This window comes from Nannospalax galili, unplaced genomic scaffold (genome assembly GCF_000622305.1).
Source record: "Nannospalax galili isolate Female #2095 unplaced genomic scaffold, S.galili_v1.0 scaffold529, whole genome shotgun sequence".
NCBI classification, from domain to species: domain Eukaryota; kingdom Metazoa; phylum Chordata; class Mammalia; order Rodentia; family Spalacidae; genus Nannospalax; species Nannospalax galili.
The window spans coordinates 1,982,675-2,006,452 of NW_008360309.1; the positions used below are offsets into that span (position 1 = coordinate 1,982,675).

Here is a 23,778-nt window from a genome sequence, read left to right on the forward strand (position 1 = left end):
GCGGGCAAGGGCAGGCGGCGCGCCGCACTCCCTACCGGGCCCTATTGCTCCGCGCGCACCCGGGCCCCGCGGCCCCGCGCGCACGCCCCTCCCCCGCGCCGCGCAACTTGCGGCCAAACTTTGCCCCGGCTCTAGCCATGGCTCGTGTGTCCCCGCCGGGACCCCAGGACACCCGGCCACAGGGCCCGGATGCCCACGACCCGCGCTTCTAGCGCGCCCCCGTCGGCTGCGGGCACGCGTGGGAAAGTTGGCCTGGAACCGGCCCGACCAGTTCCTGCCGGGCGCGCGGACCGGCCGCAGGAAGTTGCTGCAAAACTTTTTCTGGGGGTGCGTTCGGAGCCCCCCGTGCGCGCCCCACATGCGCGCGGGGTAACGGAGAACCCCCGGGTTGCCAGGCGCGCCCGCAGGGGACCGACTCCCACCCCTCGCGGACCCCGCCGCCCGGGGGGCTATGGCCATGGTGACCGGGGGCTGGGGCGGCCCCGGAGGCGACACAAACGGCGTGGACAAGGCGGGTGGGAGCTACCCACGCGCGACCGAGGACGACTCGGCATCGCCTCCTGGGGCGGCCAGCGATGCGGAGCCCGGCGACGAAGAGCGGCCCGGGCTGCAGGTGGACTGCGTGGTGTGCGGGGACCGGTCCAGCGGGAAGCACTACGGCGTGTTCACTTGCGAGGGTTGTAAAAGCTTCTTTAAGCGCAGCGTCCGCCGCAACCTGAGCTACACCTGCAGGTGAGCCCCACGCGCGGACACCTCGTCGGCCTCGAGCTCGGTCACCTTGGGCCTGGCGCTGACCTTCCCTGCACTACATCCGCGCCCCACAACGCCCGCATGGCCGTTGCTGAGGTCGGGTATACAGTTGGCGCTGCATACATGCAGGTGTTTCCCCATCCTCCTCCCAGCAGATGGTCTTTACTGCTCTTCTCCCCTGGGGAGCTGGTTCCTGCCGCGCGGGGAGGGGTCGTGGGTGCTGTCAGGAGTGGGGACCCTGGCCCCTTATCCATCGCCAGGACGCCCCTTTTCTCGTGCGTACCCGTCGCGAGTGGGAATCAGAGGTGGAACTTGCGCCGCGAGGCTGCCGGCATCCAGGGGCCATTGTCTGGGCCTCACCGATCGATACGGCCGCCCTTGGGTCAAATATCACTTCCAAAGTCGCCCTGGCCAGCGGCGGATGGGGGGGCACCCTCGCAGGGGCATGGGAGCTGGGCCTGCGGACCCCAGGACACCCCCTGGGCTCACTCCGGGCTTTGGGTCACCGGAAGCTGCCACTGGAGGGCCAGCAAGGCCACCGGAATTGACCGCACCCCCCTCCCAGGACTGGAGCCGCCTCAGGCCCTGGGACAATCCTTTCAACTTTGGGGCGGCTCTGAGGCAGACACGGGTGGGAGATGCGCTCCGGAGGGGCCGCTGGAGGACCCCTGTGCAGGGCAAGCAGGGCGTGGCCTCGCCTACTGGTTACTGCTGGGGCCAGAAGGTTCCTTGCAAAAGAGGTTGGGGTGTCCAGCCCTGGGGTTACAGAGCATTTAACATGCTTAAGACACCGGGCTGTGCAACCCCAGGTACTTAGGGGATCTCTGAAAGACAGCCCCGTTTCCCAGATATACAGAGCTGAGGCCCAAAGTGGTCCCTGGAGCCCCAGGGTCACACATGAGGGTCCTGGGCTTTGAGCTTATCAGGGGTATGTGGCTCGGGTATTTTCCGGAGGATCTGCCAATGGCCAGTTTGGTGGGGGTCTGGCCTGGAGCAGGTCCAGGGTCAGGGCCACATCAGGGTGGCCTGCCCCCCCCCAGCTGTGGCTGTAACTGGGTCACCTGACTTTGTCCTCATTTTGCGTCTGGAATAAGTGCTGGCTCTGGGTGGGGCCTTTGGGGACTGTGAAGGAGGCTAGGGTTTGGGGTCCTCTAGCTCCCCAAGGGTGGCCCTCAATGGCAGCAAGGCCTGATGGGTTCTTTGGAACCTGTGCTGTGTGACCTGTTGTGATCAGTGATTCTGAACCCCAAAGGTGAGAAACCAGCAACCGAAGTCCAAGTGACTCAAGTGGGGGCATCAGGAGGTAGCACAGCACTGGAAACTGCCAGGCAGGAGAGGATGCAAGGGACCCTGAGTGAGAGGCCACATCAGGGGGTGCACCCAGACACCAGTCAAGAGCAAGTGTGAGAAGCTGGGTTGAGGGCTGTGGTAGAGCCAGGGCCGATGTTTGAGTGGGCACCGCTGTCATCAGAAAGCACTGGAACTGGTGGGCTGGGCCATATCCACAGCCCCTCAGCTCAGGGGCAGGAGGATGGCTGGAGCCCTGGTATCAGGCCAGTCTGTGCAACATAGTGAGACGCCCCCCATCCCAAAACAACAAAAGTTGGGGTCAAAGCCCAAAGCTGAGAGACTGGGCAGAATTGGGCTGCACCATCAGACAAAGCATGCACGTAACTAAAGAGCTTATGAGTTCCCTTGTTGCTGTTTTTAACCAGGAGGGACAGCTCTCGGGGAAGTGGAGGCAGACCTCCCTGAGCAGAACTCCCTTCCAGGTATAGCCAGTTCTGCCCTGCTGCCCTGGCTACCCCTCCCACTGCTTGTCTGACTGTTGGCTTTGTTCCCACTGCATCTGGGCTCTTGCTGCCCCTTTCTGGGGTGGCCAAAGCAGGACTAGGACCTTGAGGCTGCTCCCCGAAACTCCCAGAAACACTGGGCCCAGGGACTTCTATGCTCGGTAGTACCTGGTGCCTGGTAAAGAAATGGGTTATTCACTCATCTAATCATAAGCTGTAACGTTGGGACCCCACAGTTTTGGGACCCAGTCACTGCTGGCATTTGGCTTGATGGGAACCAAATTAAATGAAAACATTTCATCCCATCAGTTTGCATTTCAAATCCAGTTCTCTGTATCCTTTGCTGGTCTGGGGAACTCCTAATCACACCTCAAAACCCAGTTCCCAAGTACCCTTCCTAGTTAGTGTGCTCATCAGCTTTCCAGAGGATTTGTAGCCATCTGCATCCATTCAGATCTGGTTGCTCTTTGCAGGTTTGCAAACTGAGTCCCCGCACCCCTTTGGGACCCCTGCCTCAGTTCAGGGAGCCTCCACTGGTGTTTCTTGGGAGTTCATGGAGGAGGATGCGAGTGTCACAGGGAACCCTGGTCTTTGTGTGTCCACAGGTCCAACCGTGACTGCCAGATCGACCAGCATCACCGGAACCAGTGCCAGTACTGTCGCCTCAAGAAGTGCTTCCGGGTGGGCATGCGGAAGGAGGGTGAGTGGCATGGCCTTACTGGGGGTCTGGGGTGGGCTGTGGGGATGCAGCTGAGGTACCCCAAACCCTGCCTTCTCGGCCCCCTGGGAACCCCCTTGCCCTTTTCTGAACCTGGATCTCTTTCTGTTTGACTTGTTCTCCCTCACCCTGTGCTCTGCATGTTTGCCTAAGGCAGGACCTGGGCAGATCACAGCCAAAGGCTTCAGGGGAGGCCCAGCCTCCTGTCCTTACCCAGGACCTGGGTGGATAGACATACAGGACAGCTGGACCTCAGGAGATTCTACTAGCCCCCCCCCTCGAATTCAAATGGAACCCCGAGGCAGCCACTCAGAACCCTGGGGGCTGGGAGTCTGGACTTTGGGGTGGGTGGGGCCTTCGTGGGCCTTCATGCTGCAACCTGGGCTACTGGGTCATGGGTCAGGCTAGAAGTCCTTCCTAGAACCTTACCCGAATATCTCCTGCTTTAATGTTGAGTGGTTCTTGTGAGGCCCCTGAGGGAGAGGCTGGGAAAGGCTGCTTGGGAGTTTTACTTCAAATGTGGGGACTCAGGCTTGGTAGCCCAGGTTTATCATCCTAGTACTCAGGAGACTGAGGCAGGAGGAGCTGAGTTCCAGGTTAGCCTGGGTACTAGCCAAACTGTTTTCATTGTTGTTGTTATTTTGTTTTTTAAAAACACCTTACTTGATTATCCTCTTTGGTCAAGTTTGAGGGTAATTCTTGCCCTGGCCCCCCATCCTGCGTTTAAAAAAAATCTTTTATTATCATTTAAAATTTTTTTTTCCATGTATAAGTGTATTGCCTGCATGTATGTAAGTACACTCCTGTCATGTAGTGCCTACAGAGGTCAGAAGAGGGCATCAAATTCCCCTGGAACTGGAGTTATGGACAGTTGTCAGCCGCCATGTGGGTCCTGGGAATTGAACCCTGGTCCTCTGCAAGAGCAGCCGGCGCTCTTTACTGCTGAGCCATCTCTCCAGACGTCCCCCCAATCCTGGATTTTTACATCTACTTGTCTGTTGATGGCAAATCTGATAGGTCTCCAAATCTCGGCCCGTGGGGGCAAAATTTCTGTGATGATAACTCATGGCCCCAAAGCCTTGAGCCCCAGCTGCTAATATAGCTTCCTAAACACCACCTGCTCCCCCAGATACTCCCCAGCTGCCCCAGACATGGCTAGGCTTTCCCCAAATGGGCTGGCTCCCCTAGGTACTGCCAGCTCCCTCAGACTCAGCCTGGCTCCCCCAGACACAGCTTGGCTCTCCCCAGATATGGTCTGGCTTCCCCAGACATGGCCCTGCTCCCACAGACACTGACCAGATCCAGACATGGCCAGGCTTCCCCCAGATATGGCCCAGCTCTCTGTAGACACAGCTGGGCTCCCTCAGACTCAGCCCAGCTCCCCCTAGACACCTCCTGGTTCCCTGAGACATCTCTTAACTTCCCCACATGGCCAGGTTCCCTCAAGCTTTTCCCAGATGCACCCCCTGGCCCCTTTTATTCCATACCAAGTGCCTTGGTCTGAAACTTACACTTCCAACACCACATTTCCAGGGCCTAGTCCAGGGTCTGATACACTGTAGATGCTCAATAAATGACTCTTGGCTGGAATTACCATCCATCCAGCACTTCCTGTGTGGCAGGAACTAGTTTAAAGCAAGTTGTGTAGATTCTCGGCTCAGTTCTTAACATTGTATTCTGCATTTGACATGTGAGGAAACTGAGGCACAGCAGATCACTGAGGCTGCTAGGGCACTAAGGCTGTGAGTGGGATTTGAACTCCTATAGTCTAGGCTGTGGAAGAGGAGGAAGAGAAGGAGGAGGAGGAGGGAAGTGAGGATGCGGGAGTAGAGGAGGCGGCAGCAGCTGGGAAGGGTTCTAAGGAAGGAGAAGGCCAGTGCAGAGGGGTGTGAGCAGGGCTGGGTCAGGGAGGGCTGGAAGGTGGAGTCTCTATCCAGTGAGCCCAGAGGGAACCCTAACCTGGGAGGACCTCCGGAGCATTGTGACAGGTGGCTCTGAGAGCTCCTGCTTCTCCAGTGTTTGGGTGGGGTGGGCCCCTCCCCATGTCCCCTGCATCCCTGACTCTAGTCCGACCCCAAGGTGATGGCTCCCCCTGGGTTGCTCTGGAGCCCTAGCCAGACAGCATGCCAGCTGGGCACCGTGCACTCATTAGTCTCCTGCTCCCTCCCCACCCAGGTGTCTCGTCCCTGCCAGAGTGGCTTGAGGAACGAAGCTCTGCCCCTCTGTGCCTCAGTTTCCCTCTTACCCCCTGCCTGGTGACTGAGGAGATAACTCAGATAAGCAGTGGTTCTTTTTTGTTGTTTTTGTTATTTTTTGAGGCAGGGGCTCATGTAGCCTAGGCTGGCCTCAAACTTACTATGTAGCTGAGACTGGATTTGAACTCCTGATCCTCCTGCCTCCACCTCTCCAGGGCTGGGATGAGAGGTGTGCTCACTGAGGGCTAGCCTAGCAGTGGCAGCTTCAGCCTGCCAGGCCCCACACCCACTCCTGGAACTGAGACAAAACTACCAGGCTGTCTTAGCATGTGGTCTCACGGGGAGCTGGGCCTGAGCACCAGGCTGGCCAGGGACTTCCTCCTCCTCCTGGGCTCAGATACCGGCTCTAAGTCTCTGATGACTGACAGATGCAGCTTCCAGGCCTCAGCCCGAGCTTAACTCTTGCAGGAAGAGGGGATCCAGGGGTGATAAGATTCAGGACAGTGGGTCAGGTTAGTGATGGGTGTGTAGGAAGGGGTGCTGCGGTTTGGGGTCCACTCAGCAAGGTGCAAATGGAGTCTCGGTCCAGGTGACCCGCGCATGCGTCCCCCCCGTGGCACGGTGGGGTGGCGCTGCAGGTTCGGGGTGCATTCCATGCTGGAGCTGACGACCCTCTCCCGCAGCGGTGCAGCGCGGCCGCATACCGCACGCGCTCCCGGCGGCGGCGGCGTCCAGTCCCCCATCCGCGCTGCCGGCGGAGCTGTTCCCGGGGCCGCCGGTGTCCGAGCTGATCGCGCAGCTGCTGCGGGCTGAGCCCTATCCGGCCGGGCGCTTTGGCGGCGGCGGCGCTGTGCTGGGCATTGACAACGTGTGCGAGCTGGCGGCGCGTCTGCTGTTCAGCACCGTGGAGTGGGCCCGCCACGCGCCCTTCTTCCCAGACCTGCCTCCCGCGGACCAGGTGGCGCTGCTGCGGCTCAGCTGGAGCGAGCTGTTCGTGCTGAACGCCGCACAGGCCGCGCTGCCGCTGCACACCGCCCCGCTGCTGGCCGCCGCCGGGCTGCACGCCGCGCCCATGGCCGCGGAGCGCGCAGTGGCCTTCATGGACCAGGTGCGCGCCTTCCAGGAGCAGGTGGACAAGCTGGGCCGCCTGCAGGTGGACGCCGCAGAGTACGGCTGCCTCAAGGCCATCGCGCTCTTCACGCCTGGTAAGTGGGGGGTGAGTGGGCGGGTACGCCCACCGGAGGGCAAACGGGACATACCCCCACAATCCCCGCCCGCGGGACACGCCCACAGGCCCATGGGACACATTCATAGGACACGCCCCAACCTTAAAACAACTGACCTAGGGTACATCTCTAGTCAGCAGCCGGGCCTTATACTTCCAAGCCACACCTCTAACCTCTATAGGCTATGCCCCTGGTGCTACTCTGTCCAGACCACGCCCACCAGGGTGGTGCTCTGGACCCCTGCCCTACCCCCTATGATAGCCCAGGTCATGCCCCACAGGGCCACTTCTCCTCCCATGCCATGATCCCTGGGATGGGGGACCCAGGAAGGCAGGAGTTAGGCTCCACCCCATACTCTCCAAGGGTCACTCCACAAACATGCCCCTGGCCACGGTCAGCATTGGTGTCGGAGGGGGAAGTTGTAGAGGGCCATGTAGGTGTGGAACATCTCAATCTTCTAACCCCAGCATTCTCTTGTGACCTGAGCTGGGTCCAGTAACTCCAGTCCTCATGGAAGTGGGTGGTGGCACCGTGGTGCAGATCCATCACCCCAGCCCTGAGTGGGCTGAGGCAAGAAAGTTGCCAGTTCCAGGACAGTCTGGGCTATATAGCTCGACCTTGTTCAGTCCCCACCTCAACAAATAAAAGGGTTGTGTGGGCTCCTGCCTGACCCAACTGCCTCATCCTGGCTTACAACCTCCACCCTCCAGATGGACCTGGGCCAGCAGGTGGTTCCAAGGCCCTGCCTGTGATGGGTGGAGATCATCGGTTCCTCTCCCACAGGGCAGGGCTGACCTGCTACAGCTCTTTTGGTACCCATCCAGCAGGTGCAGCCCTACTGTGTTCCCCTCATTTCCTTAGGACTCGTCTCTCCAGCCTGTTCCCTGGGGGGATCCTTAGTGCCAAGCTGTCCTCAAATGAGGCCACCTCCATGTCCCTGAAGGGTGGACCCCACCCACTCCTTTTGTGCCTTGGGGTCCCATCTCTGGTCACAAGTGCCTGCCCCCAGGGGTGTTTCCACCAATCCCTCTAGCCCCTTGCCCTGCTTCCCCCAGTGTGACTGCCCTGTGTTGTGTCCTCCTGCAGATGCCTGCGGCCTCTCAGACCCAGCTCATGTGGAGAGCCTCCAGGAGAAGGCCCAGGTGGCTCTCACCGAGTACATTCGCGCCCAATATCCATCACAGCCCCAGCGCTTTGGTCGCCTGCTGCTTCGGCTGCCAGCCCTCCGAGCAGTGCCTGCATCTCTCATCTCACAGCTCTTCTTCATGCGCCTGGTGGGCAAGACACCCATTGAGACACTCATCCGGGACATGCTGCTGTCAGGGAGCGCCTTCAACTGGCCCTATGGCTCCAGTCAGTGACAGACACCTCCTGAGACATGCATGGATGTTGGGACTCAAGGGGACCCCAGGGAGAAGGACCCTGGCTTCTTTGCTGAGACTGATTCTGTTTTTAAAGACTGTGAAATGTTTCTTTGTTTTTTAAATGATCAAGAAACCAAAAAGAGTTGGCTCATCTAGGCCCCAGCCCTATCCTCCCCAAAGCCCCTTGCGGGGGGGGGGGGGCGGGGGGGCTGTCCATCCTGAGCCAGTGTGGTGGTGGCCTCGGAGTAATGGGTATGGGCCAGGTGTCTGGAGGGGCTGCTGCAGCTAGGCAGGGGTAGTGTGGGCTGGGAGGCTCTGTGAACACTACGTGAAGCTAAGTCATGGCCAATAATAAAGACCTTTCCTGCTTTCCCAGCCTCCACTTTGTACTGCAGGGCCAGGAAGTAACCTAGGCCTGGCCCAGCGAGGCTCCAGTGGGGTGGGACCAGGCCCTGTCCTGCTGGGGAGTGCAAGTCCAGGTTCAGAAAGAATTTCTCAAGTTATCTGGATCAAGTCACACCTGAAACACTTAGGTATCTTAAAAGCCCATGAGCATGGGCTGAAGAGATCGTTCAGTAATTAAGAGCACTGACTGCTCTTGCAGAGGACCCGGGTTCAATTCCTAGCACCCACATGGTGGCTAACAACCATCCATAACTCCAGTTCCAGGGGATCCGACGCCCTCTTCTGACCACACGGGCATTGAATGACAGGGGTGCACTTACACACATGCAGGCAATACACTCATATACATAAAATAAAAACAATAGGGGCTGGAGAGATGGCTGGGCGGTTAAAAGCACTGGCTGCTCTTGGAGAGGGCCTGGGTTTGATTCAGGGTCTCCCTGTAGCTCCAGCTGGCCTGAACTCACTATGTAGACCAGGCTGGCCTTGAACTCACAGAGATCCACCTGCTTCTGCCTCCCAAGTGGAGTGCTGGGACTAAAGGCATGCGCCAATGCGCCTGGCAGACCCACTGTTTTATGTCTAGATTAATCTGAGTTCAATTTCTGACCATAAGTACTTAAATTACCTCCATTTCTAAAATTGACATTTGAGGGTCTGAAGAGATGGCTCAATGGTTAAAACCACTGGCTGCTCTTGCAGAGGACCCAGATTTGGCTCCCAGCACCTACGTGGTAGCTGATAACCATCTTTAACTCCAGTTCCAGGGCCAACACCCTCTTCTGGCCTCCACGGATACTGCACACACATGGTGCATTTCCATACATGCAAGACACTCATAAAAATAATGTTTAAATTGGCATTTGAAAGGTGGGGCACACTTGGAAAATGTAGATTTAACTGAGTTGATGTGTGGTGGGGGAAAGGAACCAGGAAGTTTGGGGCTCAGCTCTAGGGAGAAAGCACCAGATCTGTGCTCAGCCAACTGAGCCCCTCATTTTCCTACAAAACCCTACTCATGTGGCTCTCTCTGCAGAAAGATATCCTGTGGTTCACTGGTTGTGGACTAGCCATCCAGCTGGGCCCAGGAATATGTTCCTTAGACTAGGAGATTGAGGGCAGTCCCTGGTGGCATTATATTTCTGGCCTGCAGCTGATATTGTCACTGTCTTGGCTTCCACGGAGATGAGTCTGAGAGTGGGTAGTGTCTGTCCCACTGCCACACAGCCTGGCAGGGAGTCTGGCACCGGTGCAGTGCTCCCCCACCCTAATGAGTTAAGCTGGTGACCCTTCCAGCAAGCCAGGCAAACTTTTAGGCAGGCAGTGGGAACCAGGGTGTCCTTGGAGAGCTGTGCCCCCTTCTGGCAGGTTCCCAGCATTGCACCACAGTTCTCCAGGAAACCTCAGGTCTACCTCACTGAGGGCACTTAACACTTCCAACGCACAAGCCTCCTGCCCCACCACGATGTCCCCATCTGAGACCTTGGAGAGGCCCCTGTCTCTGAGTCTCATTTCCCCCTCTGTAAATTGGAAGGATGCTTTTGGGAAATTGTACACAGTAGGCCTCTAACCCGTGTTTATTCTATGGGATTTTGAGGAATTCCACTAGAACTGAGGCAGGGTCTCCATGGGGTCAGAGTTGGGGTCCAGAGGAGGGGCCAGCCACTGGGTCATCAGGATACTCAGAAGTACACAGAGCTGTCGCTGTTGTTTTCCCCTTGGTCATCAAATTTTCGGATCTGGGCCTTGAGGTGCCTCAGTTTACCCTTCAGGTAGCAGTAGCGAGCCTGCTTATCCAGGAAGCCAGGATCCTGGGAGGAAGGGAGCTGAGGAGGTCATCACAGCACCCTAGATCCTCAAGCTGTTTAGCTCTTTTTGTTATAAACCTGAGTTTTCTGTACTCGGGTCCCAGCTTCAGGACAGTATTAGAGGTGCCCAAGCAAAGCTGTGGTACCCAGAGTCCCCACTCACCACGCGTTTCCTCTCAAACTCTCTCCAGACACGAGCTACCAGCCGAGCTTCCTTCTGCAAAGATAAGGTGGAGGAAGGAGCTCAGGAGCACGGGACCCAAGAAGGATGGGGAAACTGAGGCTGAGATGGAGGAAGGGGCCTTCGAGGGCCGACCACGGCAGTGAGTCTCGAAGCCCACCCCGCACAGAACTGTCCCAGACATTGTGGTGTCCTGGAGGCTGTGGGGATGAGGGGCTGACCTGGCTTTGGGGTGCAGGCAGTGACGTTAGCAGGGTTTTCAGCTGCTGGAGCTTGACGTGTGTGGCCCCCACCTGTCGTTGCAGTTCCAAGAACTCTCCGTACTGGTCGTGGAACACTGCTGCGTAGCGGCTCCGGGCCCTCTGGCTGCTCAGTGCTGGGTACTTGCTTTCAGGTTTGAAGGGGTCAGAGAGTGATGGAAGAACTGTCTTTTCACTCACTGTATTTGGTGTTTTTTTTGCCCGTGCTGGATCCACGTGCCTCCCTCCACCCTTCAACCCCCACCTCCATTTCCCGACTCGGTAAACCCTTATTCATCAGAGCCAGGGCCTTAGGGCCCTTCCTAGTTCTCAGGTTCTCCAGGTGCTGGTGTACTTGCTATCCTATCCCATGCCCCTGGAGGCTGAGGCAGTAGGATCATGACTTGGGGCAAGCCTGGGCTACATGGCCAGACCTGCTCATAAACACGAAGACGCAAACTCGGGCACTCACAGTTCATAGTCCGGCACTGAGTGAGGGCTGGGTCCCCGACCTTCGGGGCGCTTCTCGGGGTGCAGAGGAGCCCGGGAGCGCAGCTCATCCTCAAACACAATCTTCCGGGTCCTCGGCCGGAGCTCCCGGGCCCCAGGCTGGCACTGCCGGCGGCGGGCGCTGCGCTCAGGGACCCCAGGCAGCAGTGTCTGCGCAGCAGCTGGGATCCCGATGAAGGAGTGTCGGGAAGCGGGGGCTACCCGACCTGGGGGCGCCGAAATGATACTCACCCGGGCCTCGGGGCCGGCAGTGCGGGGCTGCGGGCGCTCCTGGGTGGGCGTGCGCGGGACCTGGGCGCTCGGGCGTCCCCCGACGGCCGGGCGCAAAGCGCGTGCGGCATCGCGGCTGGAGCGCGCGGGCCGGGGTCGGACGGAGGCCGGAGGGCCGAGCTCGCGTCTGGGGGCGGGGCCAGCCCCTATTTGCATAGACGCTCGCGGTTGGCTCGCCGTACAACCCAGACTCCACCCCTCAGCTGCAGAATTCCGGAGAGCAAGCCGCACGAAGTCCGTCACCGCTGCCTCTACGTGCACAGGAACGCGGTTGGCCGGCTGCGCAGCCCGGACTCTGCCCCCCGCTTCGGAACCCGGAAGGACGCGATGCAGAGGAGTCCGGACGTCGCGGTGACCCCGGGGCGGGTCGAGGAGACCCCCGTTCTCGCGCCGCAGCCCACGGTCAGGCCCCACAGAGCCCCCGGCCCCTTCCTGCCCGCGAGTCACACTGGCGGCACCTCCTGATGTCACCTGTTCCAGCGCCGGGGATCCGCGCCTGGCTGTGCTGCAGGAAATGCGCCAGAGCGTGGGGTGTGGTGTGCCGGACGGCGGGGCAGCCAGCCTGCGGGGGGTGCGGCCTGCAGGGCGGGCAGGGCGGGGCCCGGCCGCTGACCTCGGTACTAGCGGGTTCAGTCATCCCTGGAGCTGTGTCTGGGGCCAGTCACCCTTTGAAAATCTATTTGCCTGAAAAACTCAGGTGGTTTTACCAAACTTGACCTAGGTGTTTTAGTAATTATATATATATTTTTTGTTTTTTGAGACAGGATATTATTGTGTAGACCAGGCTGGCCTGGAACTCAAGATTCACCTGCCTCTGCCTCCCGAGTGCTGGGATTGAAGGTGTTGCACCACCACCAGGCCAGTCTAGTAATTTGTGTGTGTGTGGTGTGTGTGTGACAGGGTCTCCCAGTAGCCCCAACTATGTTGACCAGGCTCGCCTTGATCTCCTAGAGATCTGGCTACCTCTGCTTTTGAGTACAGCACCATGCCTGGCTATTAATTTATATAATATATATTATATATAAAACATTTTATGTGTTATGCCTGCATGTAAGTGCATCCCTGTCATGCAGTGACCTCAGAGGTCAGAAGGTGTTGGATTCCCCTGGAACTGGAGTTACATGGTTGTTAGTCACCATGTGGGTACTGGGAACTGAACCCCAGTCCTGTAAGAGAAGTCAGTGCTCTTAACCACTGAGCCATCTCTCCAGTATATATATTTTTTGAAGTATTTTAAAATACTATTTTTAGTTTGAGTGTATTGCCTGCCTATAAATGTGCGTATGTTGTGCAATGCCCATGGAGGTCAGAAGAAGGCTTTGGCTTCCCCTGGAATGGTTAGTCACCATGTGGGTGTTGGAAATTGAACCCAGGTCCTCTGCAAGAGCCAGTGCTCTTAACTGCTGAGCTCTCTCCAGCCTCAAAATTTATTTTTTGGTCTTTTTGAGACAGTGTCTCCCTGTAGCCACAGCTGTCCTGGAACTCACTATGTAGACCAGGCTGGCCTTGAACCCAGAGATCTGCCTGCCTCTGCCTCCCAAGTGCTGGGATTAAAGGCTTGCGCCACCATGCTCGATGAAATTTTAGTATTTTTGTTTGTTTGTTTGTGGGTACACATGCAGAGATCAGAGCAGGTTGTGGGTGTTTACCTCTTGTTCTCCACCTTGTTTTGAAACACAGGGTCTCTCATTAAACCTGAAGCTCATCATTAGGCTAGGCTGTCTGGCTAGTGAGCTCTGGGGATGCTTGGGCAGCTATTGGGGACCCCTGCTGTTTAGGGTAGCAGTCTCCCCATGTCCGGATAGCCCCTTCTCAGCGGGGCGCCTTCTGCTCTCCTCCCTGACTTACTTTTGAAATGCCCGTCACAAGATACATGCCCTCTGGCACAGGAGCTACCAGGTTTTAATCAGGTGTTGTCTGATAGCCTGATAGAAGCCCACCACCCTATGTAAATGAAGCATTCCAGGAGTACCTATCAGCTAAGGCTTTTCTACTGTCTCCACACTATAAATAGTCCTAGTTTTACCCCAATAAAGCTGGAGCTGGAGCTGAATCACTGAGATCTGAGCTGAGTCACTTGTCTGAAGCTGTAACACTAAATCCTGTGATCCAGTCTGGGGGGGCGGCTATCCTTCCATCATCAACTCACGAAGACCCTGCTTGCACCTCCCCTCGCGACCTGGTGGCCAAGGGGTCTCGAACCCTAGAGGGAGTGCACGGTGGAAATTGAAACGGAACCAACGGGCAGCTGACAGCGATCCTAGAGCCGCCAGCTCCAGTAACAGAGACCCTCAGCAACTGCTGCAAAACCCGCGCACCCCAGTGCTGGAGAGCCAGGGAAACAAACAGCAGACGCCGCAAGCGGGACCCGCCGCACTCCAGCCATACTCCAGCGACGTGTGGGAGACCGGCACCACGCCCAGCAGCTGGCGCCCCGAGATCCCTGCACGCCCATAGGCAGCAAGCACTCTTACTGACAGCCATTTCCACAGCCCCTAAAAAGTATTTTTGAAATATATAGGAGAGACAGTTTGCAGGAGTCAGTTCTCTCCTTCCACCATGTGGGTCCCGCGGATCAAACTCAAGTCATCAGGCTTGGCAGCAAGCATCTTTACTCAATGAGCCATCTCTCAGGCCTTTTGCTTTCTGAGACAGGGTTTTGAGGCCTTTTTTTGCTCCATAACCCACGTTGCCCTAGAGCTCAATGCCTCAACCTCCAGAGCCCTGGGATGGGAGGTGATGGAGAGGCAGATACCAGGATGAAAGCAAGCCCTGCAGTCCGACCTCCATGGGCATATGCATCCCACCCTGCAGGGCACTGAGGGGCAGAGCCTGGAGTTGGCAGCGTGGTTTATTTTAGCCTGGGCATGATGCGGATGAACAGGATCATGCTGATGAACACAAAGCACACAAGGATGAGCATGACCCACAGCAGCCAGTTCACTGACTTCTGAGCATGTTGCTCTAGCCGCTCCGATTCCGTCTTCAGCTTCTCCAGGTTCTGGTCTGCCATCTTGAGTGAATGTGACAGAGTCTGTGGGCCAGGTAGAGAGATGTCAACCAGGCAGGGTGGCCTGTACTTCATTCACCCTTGCTGACACTGAGCTCTCTGCTAAGAATGTGGCCCCTTGGACTTTACCAAACTTGTACCTAGCCAGCAAAACCCCAGCTGCAGTGCCCCCTCCTGTGGTCCCCAGAGTCCCCACCTGGTTGTCCTTCTTGATGACACTCTGGGCAGCCAGTGTGTTGGTCTTGAGGCTGCGGGCCAGGCCCAGCATCTCCTCTGCCAGCTTGTCCTGAAGGTCTTGGTGTTGCTGGAGGACGAGGTCCAGATCTGCTGCTGACTGTTTCTCGTCTGTAGGTCTGGGTCCTGGCACCCCACTGGCCTCCGAGTCAGTGGACACCGGGAATGACAGGAGAGGAGGAGACTGACCCATGCTGTCTCCCAAGGCCCTGGCATCACCCTCACTCCTACATGGGACTGGGTTCCCCCACTGTTAAGTTTGGGAAGAACATCAGGGACAGGTAGTGGGTCCCGGTTGATAGGGTGGCTGTGCCGGGTGACAGGGTAACAGGGTGGCTGAATGGCAGGGTATTGGGTGGCTGGGTGACTGGGTAGTTGGGGGGGGCTTGGACCGTTGCAGTGGCATCTCAGGGCCCCAGGTCATCCAGCTTTTCTCCTCCGCCCTCACTTGACTCACGTTCTCTTCCTTACGTCCATCTCAGGCTCTGGAAGCAAAACAGGCCAGACAGGAAGAGGTTGGCTTCCTTTCTGTCACTTTGTGGCCTTGACCTGTGCCTCACCTCTGTGCTGCTCCACCTCAGGCTATGGCCCACTGGGCTCCTCCTCATGCCTCAAAACCCTAGTCAGAACGTCTGCTGGTTGGTGGAAAGCCTTTCCTACCCCCACTGGCTCCAGAGGATGTAGGTCCTCCCCTGTGAACTAGCATTGGCCTGTGGGCTGTGGTGCCCAGCACCCTTCTGAGGACCACTTCCTCTCAGGTTTCAAAGATGCCCGAGTGACCCTCTGCCTGGGCTGAGCAAGACCAAGGGGTACGGACCATTTTGAGGTGTGGAGCAGCAGGAAGCTTGGCAAGCAGAAGGGGTGCAGAGCACAGGGAAGCCAGTAGGTGAGAGGGGTGTGGAGGACCACTGGGGAGCCGTGTAGTCCTGTCCATGTGACTCACCTCTGGAAGACTCCTGTGGGAAAGAGGGAGGGGCATGTACTCATTCACCCTGACACTCATCTACCTTGACAGGTCCCAAAACCTGCCATTTCTGCCTTGACCTGACCCACGTAAAGTACTCAGAAAAGCATTTCTTATTTTATAGTGAAGAAGCTCACCCAAATTCTCCGGGGTCAACTCTGGGGCTTCACATGACATGGTTCGTTTTTTTTCTTTTTTTGGGGGGGGGGTTCTTCTTGAGACAGGGTCTGTCCTGGAACTCACTATGTAGACCAGGCTGGCCTTGAACTCACAGAGATCCGCCTGCCTCTGCCTCCCGAGTGCTGGGACTACAGGCATGCACCACCCCGCTCGGCTTTTTTTTTTTAAATCTTTTTGAGACAGGATCTCCCTGTAGCCCCAGCTGGCTCCCTATGTAGACCAGGTTGGCCTCAAAATCACAGTGATTTGCCTGCCTCTGCCTTCCAAGTGCTGGGATTAAAGGCGTGTGCCACCACGCCCAGCAACATGGTTCATTTTTTGCCTTGAACCAAACTCTATTTATTCCGAAAAGCCCAGAACACAGTGTCCCTCTCTGGGCCTTGTCCACTAACTCAGGCCAGAAGCTGTGTTCTGATACTCAGTTCTTGCAGAGTTTGCACACTCTTGTTGCCCAAGGCATGTCCCCCAGGAATAGGAGGGAGCCCTACCGTGCCCAGCAGTTCTCTGCACATCTCGCTGGTGTATCGGGCCCGGGACTGCAGATGGACGGTCTTAGTGGCAGGCACCCGCTCCCTGGCTGTGGTGGGCACGCGGCCAGGGGCCAGGAACTGGTTGGCTAATGCCTTCTCAGAGGAAGACGTCTGGGGAAACATTGGAAGACAGGTTCCTGAAGGACCGTGTCCTGAGGACCCTGGGAACCTGAGTGAGGACTGGAGGGTGGAGGGGTCGAAGGGCCATGCTTACCAGCTTCTCAGCCTGCAGCATCCCTTTCAGAAAGTCCACTTTGCGGGAGTATTCGCTGATTACCTCGGAGGCCGGCTTGCTGGAAGGCAAGAGGAGACAGTCTACCTGCCCTGCTGCCAGTTGCAGGAGGAGGGCAGCTCCATGTCCCCACACTGACACTCACCTGGTCTGCACTTTCAGGGCCTGTAGCATGTCCTCCAGGGCGCCCACGTACTGGGAAGGAATGGTGGGCGTCAGACTAGTGCCCAGGACTGCTTTCAGGGGTGGGGCCATTGAGAGGGGAGGGGCCATGTGTGAGTGGTGGGGCCAGAGAGAGGAGGGGCCTACGTATGAGGGGATCTGGCCCAGGGAGAGGGGCAAGGCTCAAGTATGAGGGGGTGTGGCAGGGGAGGAGGGAGGGGCTTGTGCATGGAGGTGTTAACGCTGACGGGAACGTGGCCTGGGGGCTGTTGGCCTCAGCCCCGAGCTACAACTCCTAGACTCAGGGTTCCCTCACCTTATCTAGACGCCACTCGTCCGGGTCCCGCTTTTCCGCCGCCATCGCTTCGCAGCGACTCAGGAGCCGCACCAGGTTCAGCTCCAGCCGCGACCTCGCCATCGCCAGCGGATGGCGATTGGCACCTTCCGTCGGCGCCATCTTAGAGGAGGGCGGAAGTTCCGGAGTCCGGCTTCCTTCCGGGAGGATATGCCCTACTCTCGAGGGTCGGCCTAGCACTGTTTGGGCTGGAGTACTGTTATTTCAAGGGCTGGCGCCGTCTCTGTTTATTCCGGGCTAACTCGTCGGCGTTCCGGAGAACGCCAAAATTGTAGTTTTGTCTTTTTTTGAGGCACGTTTTCATTCAGTGGCGCAGACCGGCCTAGAGCTCTCGCTAACCTTCCTGCCTTGAGAGTACTCGAACTCCCTGGGGGTGCAAGGACCGGTTCCTCCGCTGGCGGACCCGCGTGCAATGCGTTCCGGGTCATTCCGTTGGGCTTTCTCAAAATGCCTCCCTCAGACTGGCTCCCGCCGGTCTCTTTGCTTACTGAACGCTCCACAGCTAGGCCACTTCCCCCGGTTTCTCCTGGGCCAGAGGTCCTGGCCCGAGGTTTCCCCCAACCTGATATTATGACTCGACATGCCAGATCCAGCCCCAGCCCTAGTCTTGAATTTCCCTTAACTCCGCTTGGAAGCAACACTGCCACAACCTTGAGGGAACACAACCCTGCCCGAAGAGACATAGGACAGGATTACATCTAATATCCTGAATTCCAGGGAAGAATCCAGTCTCTGACCACCCAGGTTCCCAGGAAGCCACTCTTGTGCCTGTCTGTGCATGTGCTGTGCCCACAAGACTATGGAGGCCAGAGGAAAACTTCGGTATTACTACCCCCAGGAGTCTTACAGTCTCTTGAGAGTTTCTCCCCGCACCGCTTCGCCCCATAAGTGGCTCCGGCAGGACAGCAGTGTATGTAGACGTCTGGGCTCCAACTTACAGAGATCTGCCTGCCTGTCTCTGCCTCCTGGGTGCCAATTACAGGGTTTCTAGCCTGAACTCCCCAAGAAAGCTAGGCTAGCTGCTTAGCCCCAGGAATCTGCCTTCTGCCCCCAGCACTGGGGTTACAAACCCTCACCAACATATCCAGCTTTTGTTTTTATGTGGCTTATTTTACACTTTATGTGTATACGTGTGATTGTGTACATGCAGGAATGCAGGTGCCCTTGGAAGCTGTAATTACAGGTAGTTGTGATCTGCCTGATGTGTGTGCTGGGAAGAGAACTCAGGCCCTCTGCCTGTGTTGTGCAATGCCCTTAGAGGTCAGAAGGTGTTGGATCCCTAAAACTGGAGGTTGTTAGCCACCAGGTGGGTACTTGGATTTGAACCTGAGTCTTCTGCAAAAACAGCAGTGTTCTCAATTGCCGAACCATTTCTCCAGCCCCTATTTTGTTTTTAGGCAGAGTCTCACTATATAGCCCTGGCTGGCCAGGAACTCAGATACCTACTTGCCTCTACCTCCCCAGTGTTAGGATTAAAGGCATGTACCACCACATTCAGCTGTTTAAAGGTCTTTTGTGTGTGTGTGTGTGTGTGTGTGTGTGTGTGTAGGGGGCTCAGGGAACAACTTGTGGGAGTTGGGTCTCTTCTTACACCATGTGGGTCCTGGTCCCAGGGATTGACCGCAAGTCATCACGCTTTGGCAGCAAGCACCTTTACCCACTGAGCCACTTGGTCTGCCTTTAGGCACCCCTCTTGAATGGACTAGTGAGAGTGGGGGCTTCATGAGAACCAGAGCCTGGTGTGAAGCCCACCCCTCTGATCATCTGGGTTAGCCTTGGAAAAAACCTGGAGATGGAATCTAGGGTTCATAAAGTGGGATCTATGGGGAGTATAAGGCTGGGCCTTTCTTCCCCAGCCCTGTGGCTTGGGACAGGCCTCTGGCTTGTCCCCATCACAGGGAAGTAGAAATGCCAGTGCTGTTGAACATGGTCAGAATTGTTAGCTGTGTGCTGAGCCTGCCTGTCTTAACGGCAAACATCCTGCTTATGCTGTGAATAATTAAATGGTCAAAACGGGCTGGGGAGATGTTTCAGTGGGTAAAGTGTGAGGATGAAGACTTCACTACCACTCACATGAAAAGTCACCGCAGGCTGGGCCTGGGGCTAAGGTAGTCCCCTACTCAATGCATCTGCCCAAATCTACCCTACAGAAGCTGCCTACCTCCAGTCCTGTTGCTCCAGGGGCCCCTTTGGCTTTTTATAAAGGCCTTTTTGTAAAAGCCAGGTAGAGTGGGGCCACACTTGGAATTTTAACACCGAGGGGTGGAGATGGGAATTCCAGGGCTCTTTGGCTAGCCAGTTTAGCCAATCCGTGCGCTCCAGGTGAAGCGAGAGACCCTATCTCAAAAAAATAATGTGGAAGGTAACGGGAAGATGCTGAATATTAACCTCTGGCTTCCAAATGCCTGATATACAGACATAATTAAAACCAAAACACTATCAAAAGCAGGCATTTCACATGCCCTGTGCCTTGAACACAAAGCCAGGAGCCTGTAGCCTTCAGCAGTAGCTGGCTGGGCCACTCTCAGGGCAGTCACCCCAACACCCAGCGTCACACCCAGGGTTGGGAGCAGCTCCCGTCACTAGCCCTGCTGAGCAGGTGCCAGCCTTGGGATCCAATGACCTCCGTTGGCCTCCCAGGTACCCACAAACACAAAAACAAAAGACAAAAGTTCCAAGACAACAGGACAGGAAACACTGTGATTGCAGTATGTGAACCTGTCACCACCTTAGGCTTGGGCATTGCAGCACCAGGTGTTACAGAGGCTAAGGGTCCTGACACCTGATGTTCATCCAGGAGCAGTCAGTCCAGTCCCTCTGCTTTAAGGACCTTAAGGACAATGTTTATTGGAGGTAGGGAGCTTTTTGAGACAGGGTCTCCTGTAGTACAGGCTGGCTTGAACCTTCTGAATGCTGGAATTAGGGGTGTGCTACCAGGCCCATCCTGAAGTGTGTGTGCAGAGGCCACAGGACATAAGGTGCCATCTCTCTCCACATTCCCTTGAGGTAGAGTCTCTTACTGACCTGGAACCAGGCTGGCAGCAGTCAAGCCCCAGCAATCTTCCTATCTCTATCCCCAGTGCTAGGGTTACAGACACCCACAGGCAAGACTTTTTACATGTGTGCTGGGATTTGAACTCAGGAACTCACATTTTCACAGCAGTGTTCTTACCCACCGAGCCATCTCTCACCGCTCATGGGAATCTCATACGATATTTTTAGTACTTCTGTGTTTGACTGTGGCCCATCACAGGCAGCCAGGTGTGAAATTTTCCACCTGCCTGAAAGTTCCAGATCTCAGAGTCTTTCCAGTTTCTGGTAAGGAATGCCCAGCCGGTACTGAGACTCCACAGGGCATGGGCTGACTGTGACACACTATCTCTGGGGACAGCAGCTTCTCTGAACACTTCAGCTCTAACTGGCCTTTTTCTTTGATACAGGGTCCAGGCTGGCCTAGAACTCTTACTTCTCCCGCTGAGGTCTCCTGGATGCTGGAATCTCAGACAGGCATCCTGGGGTGCCTCAGTGGTGGGAGATGGGGACTGTGGTGCTGGCTGAGAACTCAGGCAGGCCCTTCCTTCAGGAGAGGACCCGCCCCCACGATGGAGCAGCAAAGCCAAGGCAAGGTGGACACTTTGCAGGCACTTTTTATTTCACACCTCTGGAAGTTCTTGGTCCCAGGCCTGAGGCCACGTGTTGAGGGAGTAGAGGAGCCTGAGGGAAGGACTGGACTCTGCAGGTCCCAGGCTCGGGGCATCAGGGCCTGCCCTGCCTGCCCCTGAAGGTCCTGAGTCCCTGCCTCCTTGGGTTCCATGAGGCAGGCAGAGCCAAGGGCAGGTCCCCCAGCCACTGGTGTTCAAGGCACACTGGGCAACGCACATTTGGGCCTCCCTGGAATGCAAGGTTGGCATGGTCTGGGTTGAAGGCCTGCCACTCAGGTCCTGGCTTCAGCCACCAGCTGTGCCAATGGAAGGCTCCAGCGTCCCTGGTCAGATGGTTGTTGCCAGTAGAGACACCGGAGACAACAGGAGGGAGGCAAGCGCTCCATGCATCCAAAACTCCCAGAGTTCACTGTCCACCGGCTGTGTGTGGACCACACCACAGCAGCCAGGCACTTGGATATCTCATGTCCAGGTTACAAAGACGGAGGGTGTTAATATAAAAGTCTGAACTTACATATATAAAAAACAATTTGGTCTTCTCGTTAAGTCTGTTACAACTTAACAGTTATGTAAACCAGGATGATGGTTACTGATAATACTACAAAGGGTGCAGGAGCTTGTCTTGTATGGGGGCCACTTACTGCCAGTAGCCCCCTGCCTCGACTCCACAAGGAGTGGGTGTACACCTCATCCTCCTGGAAGCCTCTCTGGATCCTTCTCAGAGCCACAGGCAGGCTCGGCAACAGGGGTCCTAGAACAGGCAGACTGCCTGCTGTAGTCCTCAGCCGTTAGCCTGGCCCGAATTGTGGGGCAGGCAGTAGATTGGGGGGTCTGAGTACCTGCGCTTGGCGCCAGGGGGCCGGGCATCATGGTCCAGGGGTTCCAGGGTGTCCTGCATGGGCAGGTGAGCCCCAGGGGCGATGTATACAGAGTGTACCTGGTCCTGCCGGCGGGCAGGTGGCTCTCGACGCCTCATAGGGACAGCAGCCTCCTGGAGAGCAGGTGTCCAGCTGGTCAGGTGTGGGGGTAGTCCTGGCGGGAGCTTGATGTTGGCAGTGGGCATGATGGGGGTCCTCCGGGGTGTCTTCACTCTGACCGTGATGAAGGATGTGGGCCTTCTCCGTGGAGGGGCAGCCGCCTCGGGGAGGGGGTTCGGGGTAAGTGTGTTGGGGTAGGGGAGAGCAGGCGTGGGGGGCCCTTGGAGAGACAGACTCGGGGTTACTGCAGCGGAGGTGTGGGTGGACCCTCACCCGGGGCCTGCCATGGGCAAGGGCAGTGGCCACTCCTTTCACACTGACCTTCCGAGGTCCCTCGTGTGCTCCTCTCCTCTAGGAGGCTCTCAGTGCTGGCTGACGTTTCTGAGTCCAGGTTCTCCTCATCAGAGCCCCTCGGGTCCAGCTCTGGCAGTCGGTATGTGATGTTCTCCCTGGGAGTGAGGAGCATTATTGTGAGGGACAGGCCACCCGGGCATGTCAGCAACTGAGGCCTGGGCTCTTGGCTCCATGCAGGGAGTGTGGCCTTAGGACCTTTGCACTGGCTGTTAGGCTAAGGGAGGGGAGGAGGGTCTAGGACACTTGCTTTTCCTCCTTGATGGACTGAATCCGCTCCATGAGGATTTCCTTTTCTCGGTCTTCATCGCCACCAGCTGCCTCCTCCTCAGGCAGCACCTCTAGCTCCTCCAGGCTGCTTTCCTGGCTGACCAGGGCCTTAGGGCTTTTAGTCTGAAATGGAAGGGACAGGTTTGACTGGAGAACCTGGGTGGGCAGAGTGTAGTGCTTGTGGGAGGCAAGGGGCCAGCAGCTCAGGTTAGTTGTGTGGAGGCTGGGGAGCTCTTTGCTCAGTCTCTGCAGGAATCTAGTGGGGATGAGGGGCCAGCATGCACTTCTGGGAGGTTAGGGCATGCTCTGTCTACACTATGACAGCCCGGACAAGGGTACCCAGCGTGCACCCTGAACACAAGCAGGGGCCCCAAGAACACGTACATACCCGGACCCCCTCATAGGGAGACGAAAACCCCAGTTTGAGAGGCCATAGCTGGGGGAGAGATTAGCACAGTGAGCAGGTGGGCTGGGACTGCCACAGGTGTGCACCGGGCCTGCTACAGGTATGGGCCAGCTACCCGCCCCCCCAACTCCTACCACTTGGGCACTGTGCTCTGGGAATATTTCCTGTGTGTGAGACGCAGGTGGGCAGGACACAGGACCAGGCTGGTGCCCCCTGGGAGGAACAGCCTGTGTCTGCTGGGTGGACAGCAGCCTCTGGTGAACGCAGGGACCACCTGTGTGCTGTGTGCTGCCAGCAGGACCTGCTTCCAAGTGTGTGGTGGTGGTGGGTGGGAGACCAGGACAGGAGAGCCTACCCACTGCCCATGAGGCCATGCCCTATGGCCTAAACCACACTCCTGCCACTCAAAGACCCTGCCCCAAGGCTGACCCTCACCGCATTTTGGCGCAGAAGGGAGAGCCTTCGGAAGGCAATGCTCTCGGCCGCCTCCAGCTGGTTGATCTCCTCCATCTTCACCTTGTATTTCCTCATCTGCTCTTTGATCAGCATCTCCACACACCTGCAGGAAGCCACACTCAGCTCCCTTCCAGGCCACACCCTGCATCAAGGTCTGTCAGCCAAAGGGCATAGTGACTTGGAGAGCAGTCCCGGAGGCAGCCAGGGCCTGGGCTACTGCTGGGGCTGGGCCTGGTGCCCATGCAGTATGACCCTAGGAAGCTCACTCTGCTTGTCTTCCTGACTTCCTGTCTAGCCTGATTTCGTGTCTCTGGCAAACCTTGTTCCAAGGAAGAAGGCCAGCACTGGGGAAAGGGCTGGATACAGGGTGGCAGGAAGATCCCAGACCCCTCAGTCATGGGCAGGGAGAAGGCTGGGCACACAAAAGTTGGACGATTTGTCCCAGTGCCATGAGGCAACCTGTCCCAGAGCCAGGCACCCTGTCAAAGAGCTCTAGAGTATAAGCTTTGACCCTCCTCCCAACATTGTAC

General features: G+C 57.1%; 4 protein-coding genes across 18 annotated transcripts in view; 1 reads left to right on the plus strand and 3 right to left on the minus strand.

Moving 5' to 3' along the window:
* The first annotated feature begins 6 nt into the window (after window positions 1-6).
* On the plus strand, window positions 7-8,416 carry Nr2f6 (nuclear receptor subfamily 2 group F member 6). Its single transcript, XM_008824628.3, has 4 exons — window positions 7-732; window positions 3,149-3,243; window positions 6,140-6,661; window positions 7,769-8,416. Exons 1-4 carry the CDS (start codon window positions 452-454, stop codon window positions 8,041-8,043), a joined length of 1,173 nt encoding a protein of 390 aa, XP_008822850.1. The 5' UTR covers window positions 7-451; the 3' UTR covers window positions 8,044-8,416.
* Window positions 8,417-9,998: 1,582 nt separating this feature from the next.
* Window positions 9,999-12,081, minus strand: Ocel1 (occludin/ELL domain containing 1). The gene is made up of 5 exons (XM_029559406.1): window positions 11,918-12,081; window positions 11,152-11,710; window positions 10,662-10,827; window positions 10,423-10,476; window positions 9,999-10,262 (listed from the first exon to the last, which is right to left on the minus strand). The coding sequence occupies exons 2-5, from the start codon at window positions 11,613-11,615 to the stop codon at window positions 10,134-10,136; spliced, it is 813 nt and encodes a 270-aa protein (XP_029415266.1). The 5' UTR covers window positions 11,616-11,710; window positions 11,918-12,081; the 3' UTR covers window positions 9,999-10,133.
* A 1,977-nt stretch (window positions 12,082-14,058) lies between these two features.
* Use1 (unconventional SNARE in the ER 1) lies at window positions 14,059-17,248 on the minus strand. 2 transcript variants are annotated; one of them, XM_008824629.3, is made up of 8 exons: window positions 17,088-17,248; window positions 16,755-16,804; window positions 16,592-16,670; window positions 16,336-16,488; window positions 15,647-15,659; window positions 15,161-15,188; window positions 14,666-14,840; window positions 14,059-14,493 (listed from the first exon to the last, which is right to left on the minus strand). In XM_008824629.3, the coding sequence occupies exons 1-8, from the start codon at window positions 17,226-17,228 to the stop codon at window positions 14,311-14,313; spliced, it is 822 nt and encodes a 273-aa protein (XP_008822851.1). In that variant the 5' UTR covers window positions 17,229-17,248; the 3' UTR covers window positions 14,059-14,310. The 2 variants fall into 2 exon arrangements, with proteins under 2 accessions (XP_008822851.1, XP_029415267.1); XM_029559407.1 differs by having other exon boundaries at window positions 15,521-15,659.
* Window positions 17,249-20,755: 3,507 nt separating this feature from the next.
* Myo9b (myosin IXB) overlaps window positions 20,756-23,778 on the minus strand; it is a 93,561-nt gene continuing 90,538 nt past the window's right edge. For 9 of the 14 annotated variants that reach the window (XM_008824637.3, XM_008824635.3, XM_017795945.2 and 6 more), the window contains 5 exons: window positions 23,228-23,351; window positions 22,775-22,822; window positions 22,367-22,509; window positions 22,087-22,214; window positions 20,756-21,985 (listed from right to left, as the gene is read on the minus strand). In XM_008824637.3, the coding sequence (XP_008822859.1) occupies window positions 21,570-21,985; window positions 22,087-22,214; window positions 22,367-22,509; window positions 22,775-22,822; window positions 23,228-23,351 (859 nt within the window). In that variant the 3' untranslated portion in view covers window positions 20,756-21,569. The remainder of the gene's footprint in view (window positions 21,986-22,086; window positions 22,215-22,366; window positions 22,510-22,774; window positions 22,823-23,227; window positions 23,352-23,778) is intronic. The other 5 variants (XM_008824636.3, XM_017795947.2, XM_008824633.3 and 2 more) reach the window with 3 other exon arrangements.

Coding starts and splice junctions, on each gene's coding strand:
- Nr2f6 (XM_008824628.3), top strand. CDS start 452: ATGGCCATGGTGACCGGGGGCTGGGGCGGCCCCGGAGGCGACACAAAC. Junction 3,244..6,139: donor GGTGGGCATGCGGAAGGAGG/GTGAGTGGCATG, acceptor CCTCTCCCGCAG/CGGTGCAGCGCGGCCGCATA. Junction 6,662..7,768: donor CATCGCGCTCTTCACGCCTG/GTAAGTGGGGGG, acceptor GTCCTCCTGCAG/ATGCCTGCGGCCTCTCAGAC.
- Ocel1 (XM_029559406.1), bottom strand. CDS start 11,615: ATGCAAATAGGGGCTGGCCCCGCCCCCAGACGCGAGCTCGGCCCTCCG. Junction 10,828..11,151: donor TCAGTGCCGGACTATGAACT/GTGAGTGCCCGA, acceptor CAAACCTGAAAG/CAAGTACCCAGCACTGAGCA. Junction 10,263..10,422: donor AGTTTGAGAGGAAACGCGTG/GTGAGTGGGGAC, acceptor CCTTCCTCCCAG/GATCCTGGCTTCCTGGATAA.
- Use1 (XM_029559407.1), bottom strand. CDS start 17,228: ATGGCGCCGACGGAAGGTGCCAATCGCCATCCGCTGGCGATGGCGAGG. Junction 16,671..16,754: donor GCCCTGAAAGTGCAGACCAG/GTGAGTGTCAGT, acceptor CTTGCCTTCCAG/CAAGCCGGCCTCCGAGGTAA. Junction 15,189..15,520: donor CTGCTCCACACCTCAAAATG/GTCCGTACCCCT, acceptor TTTTGCTTCCAG/AGCCTGAGATGGACGTAAGG.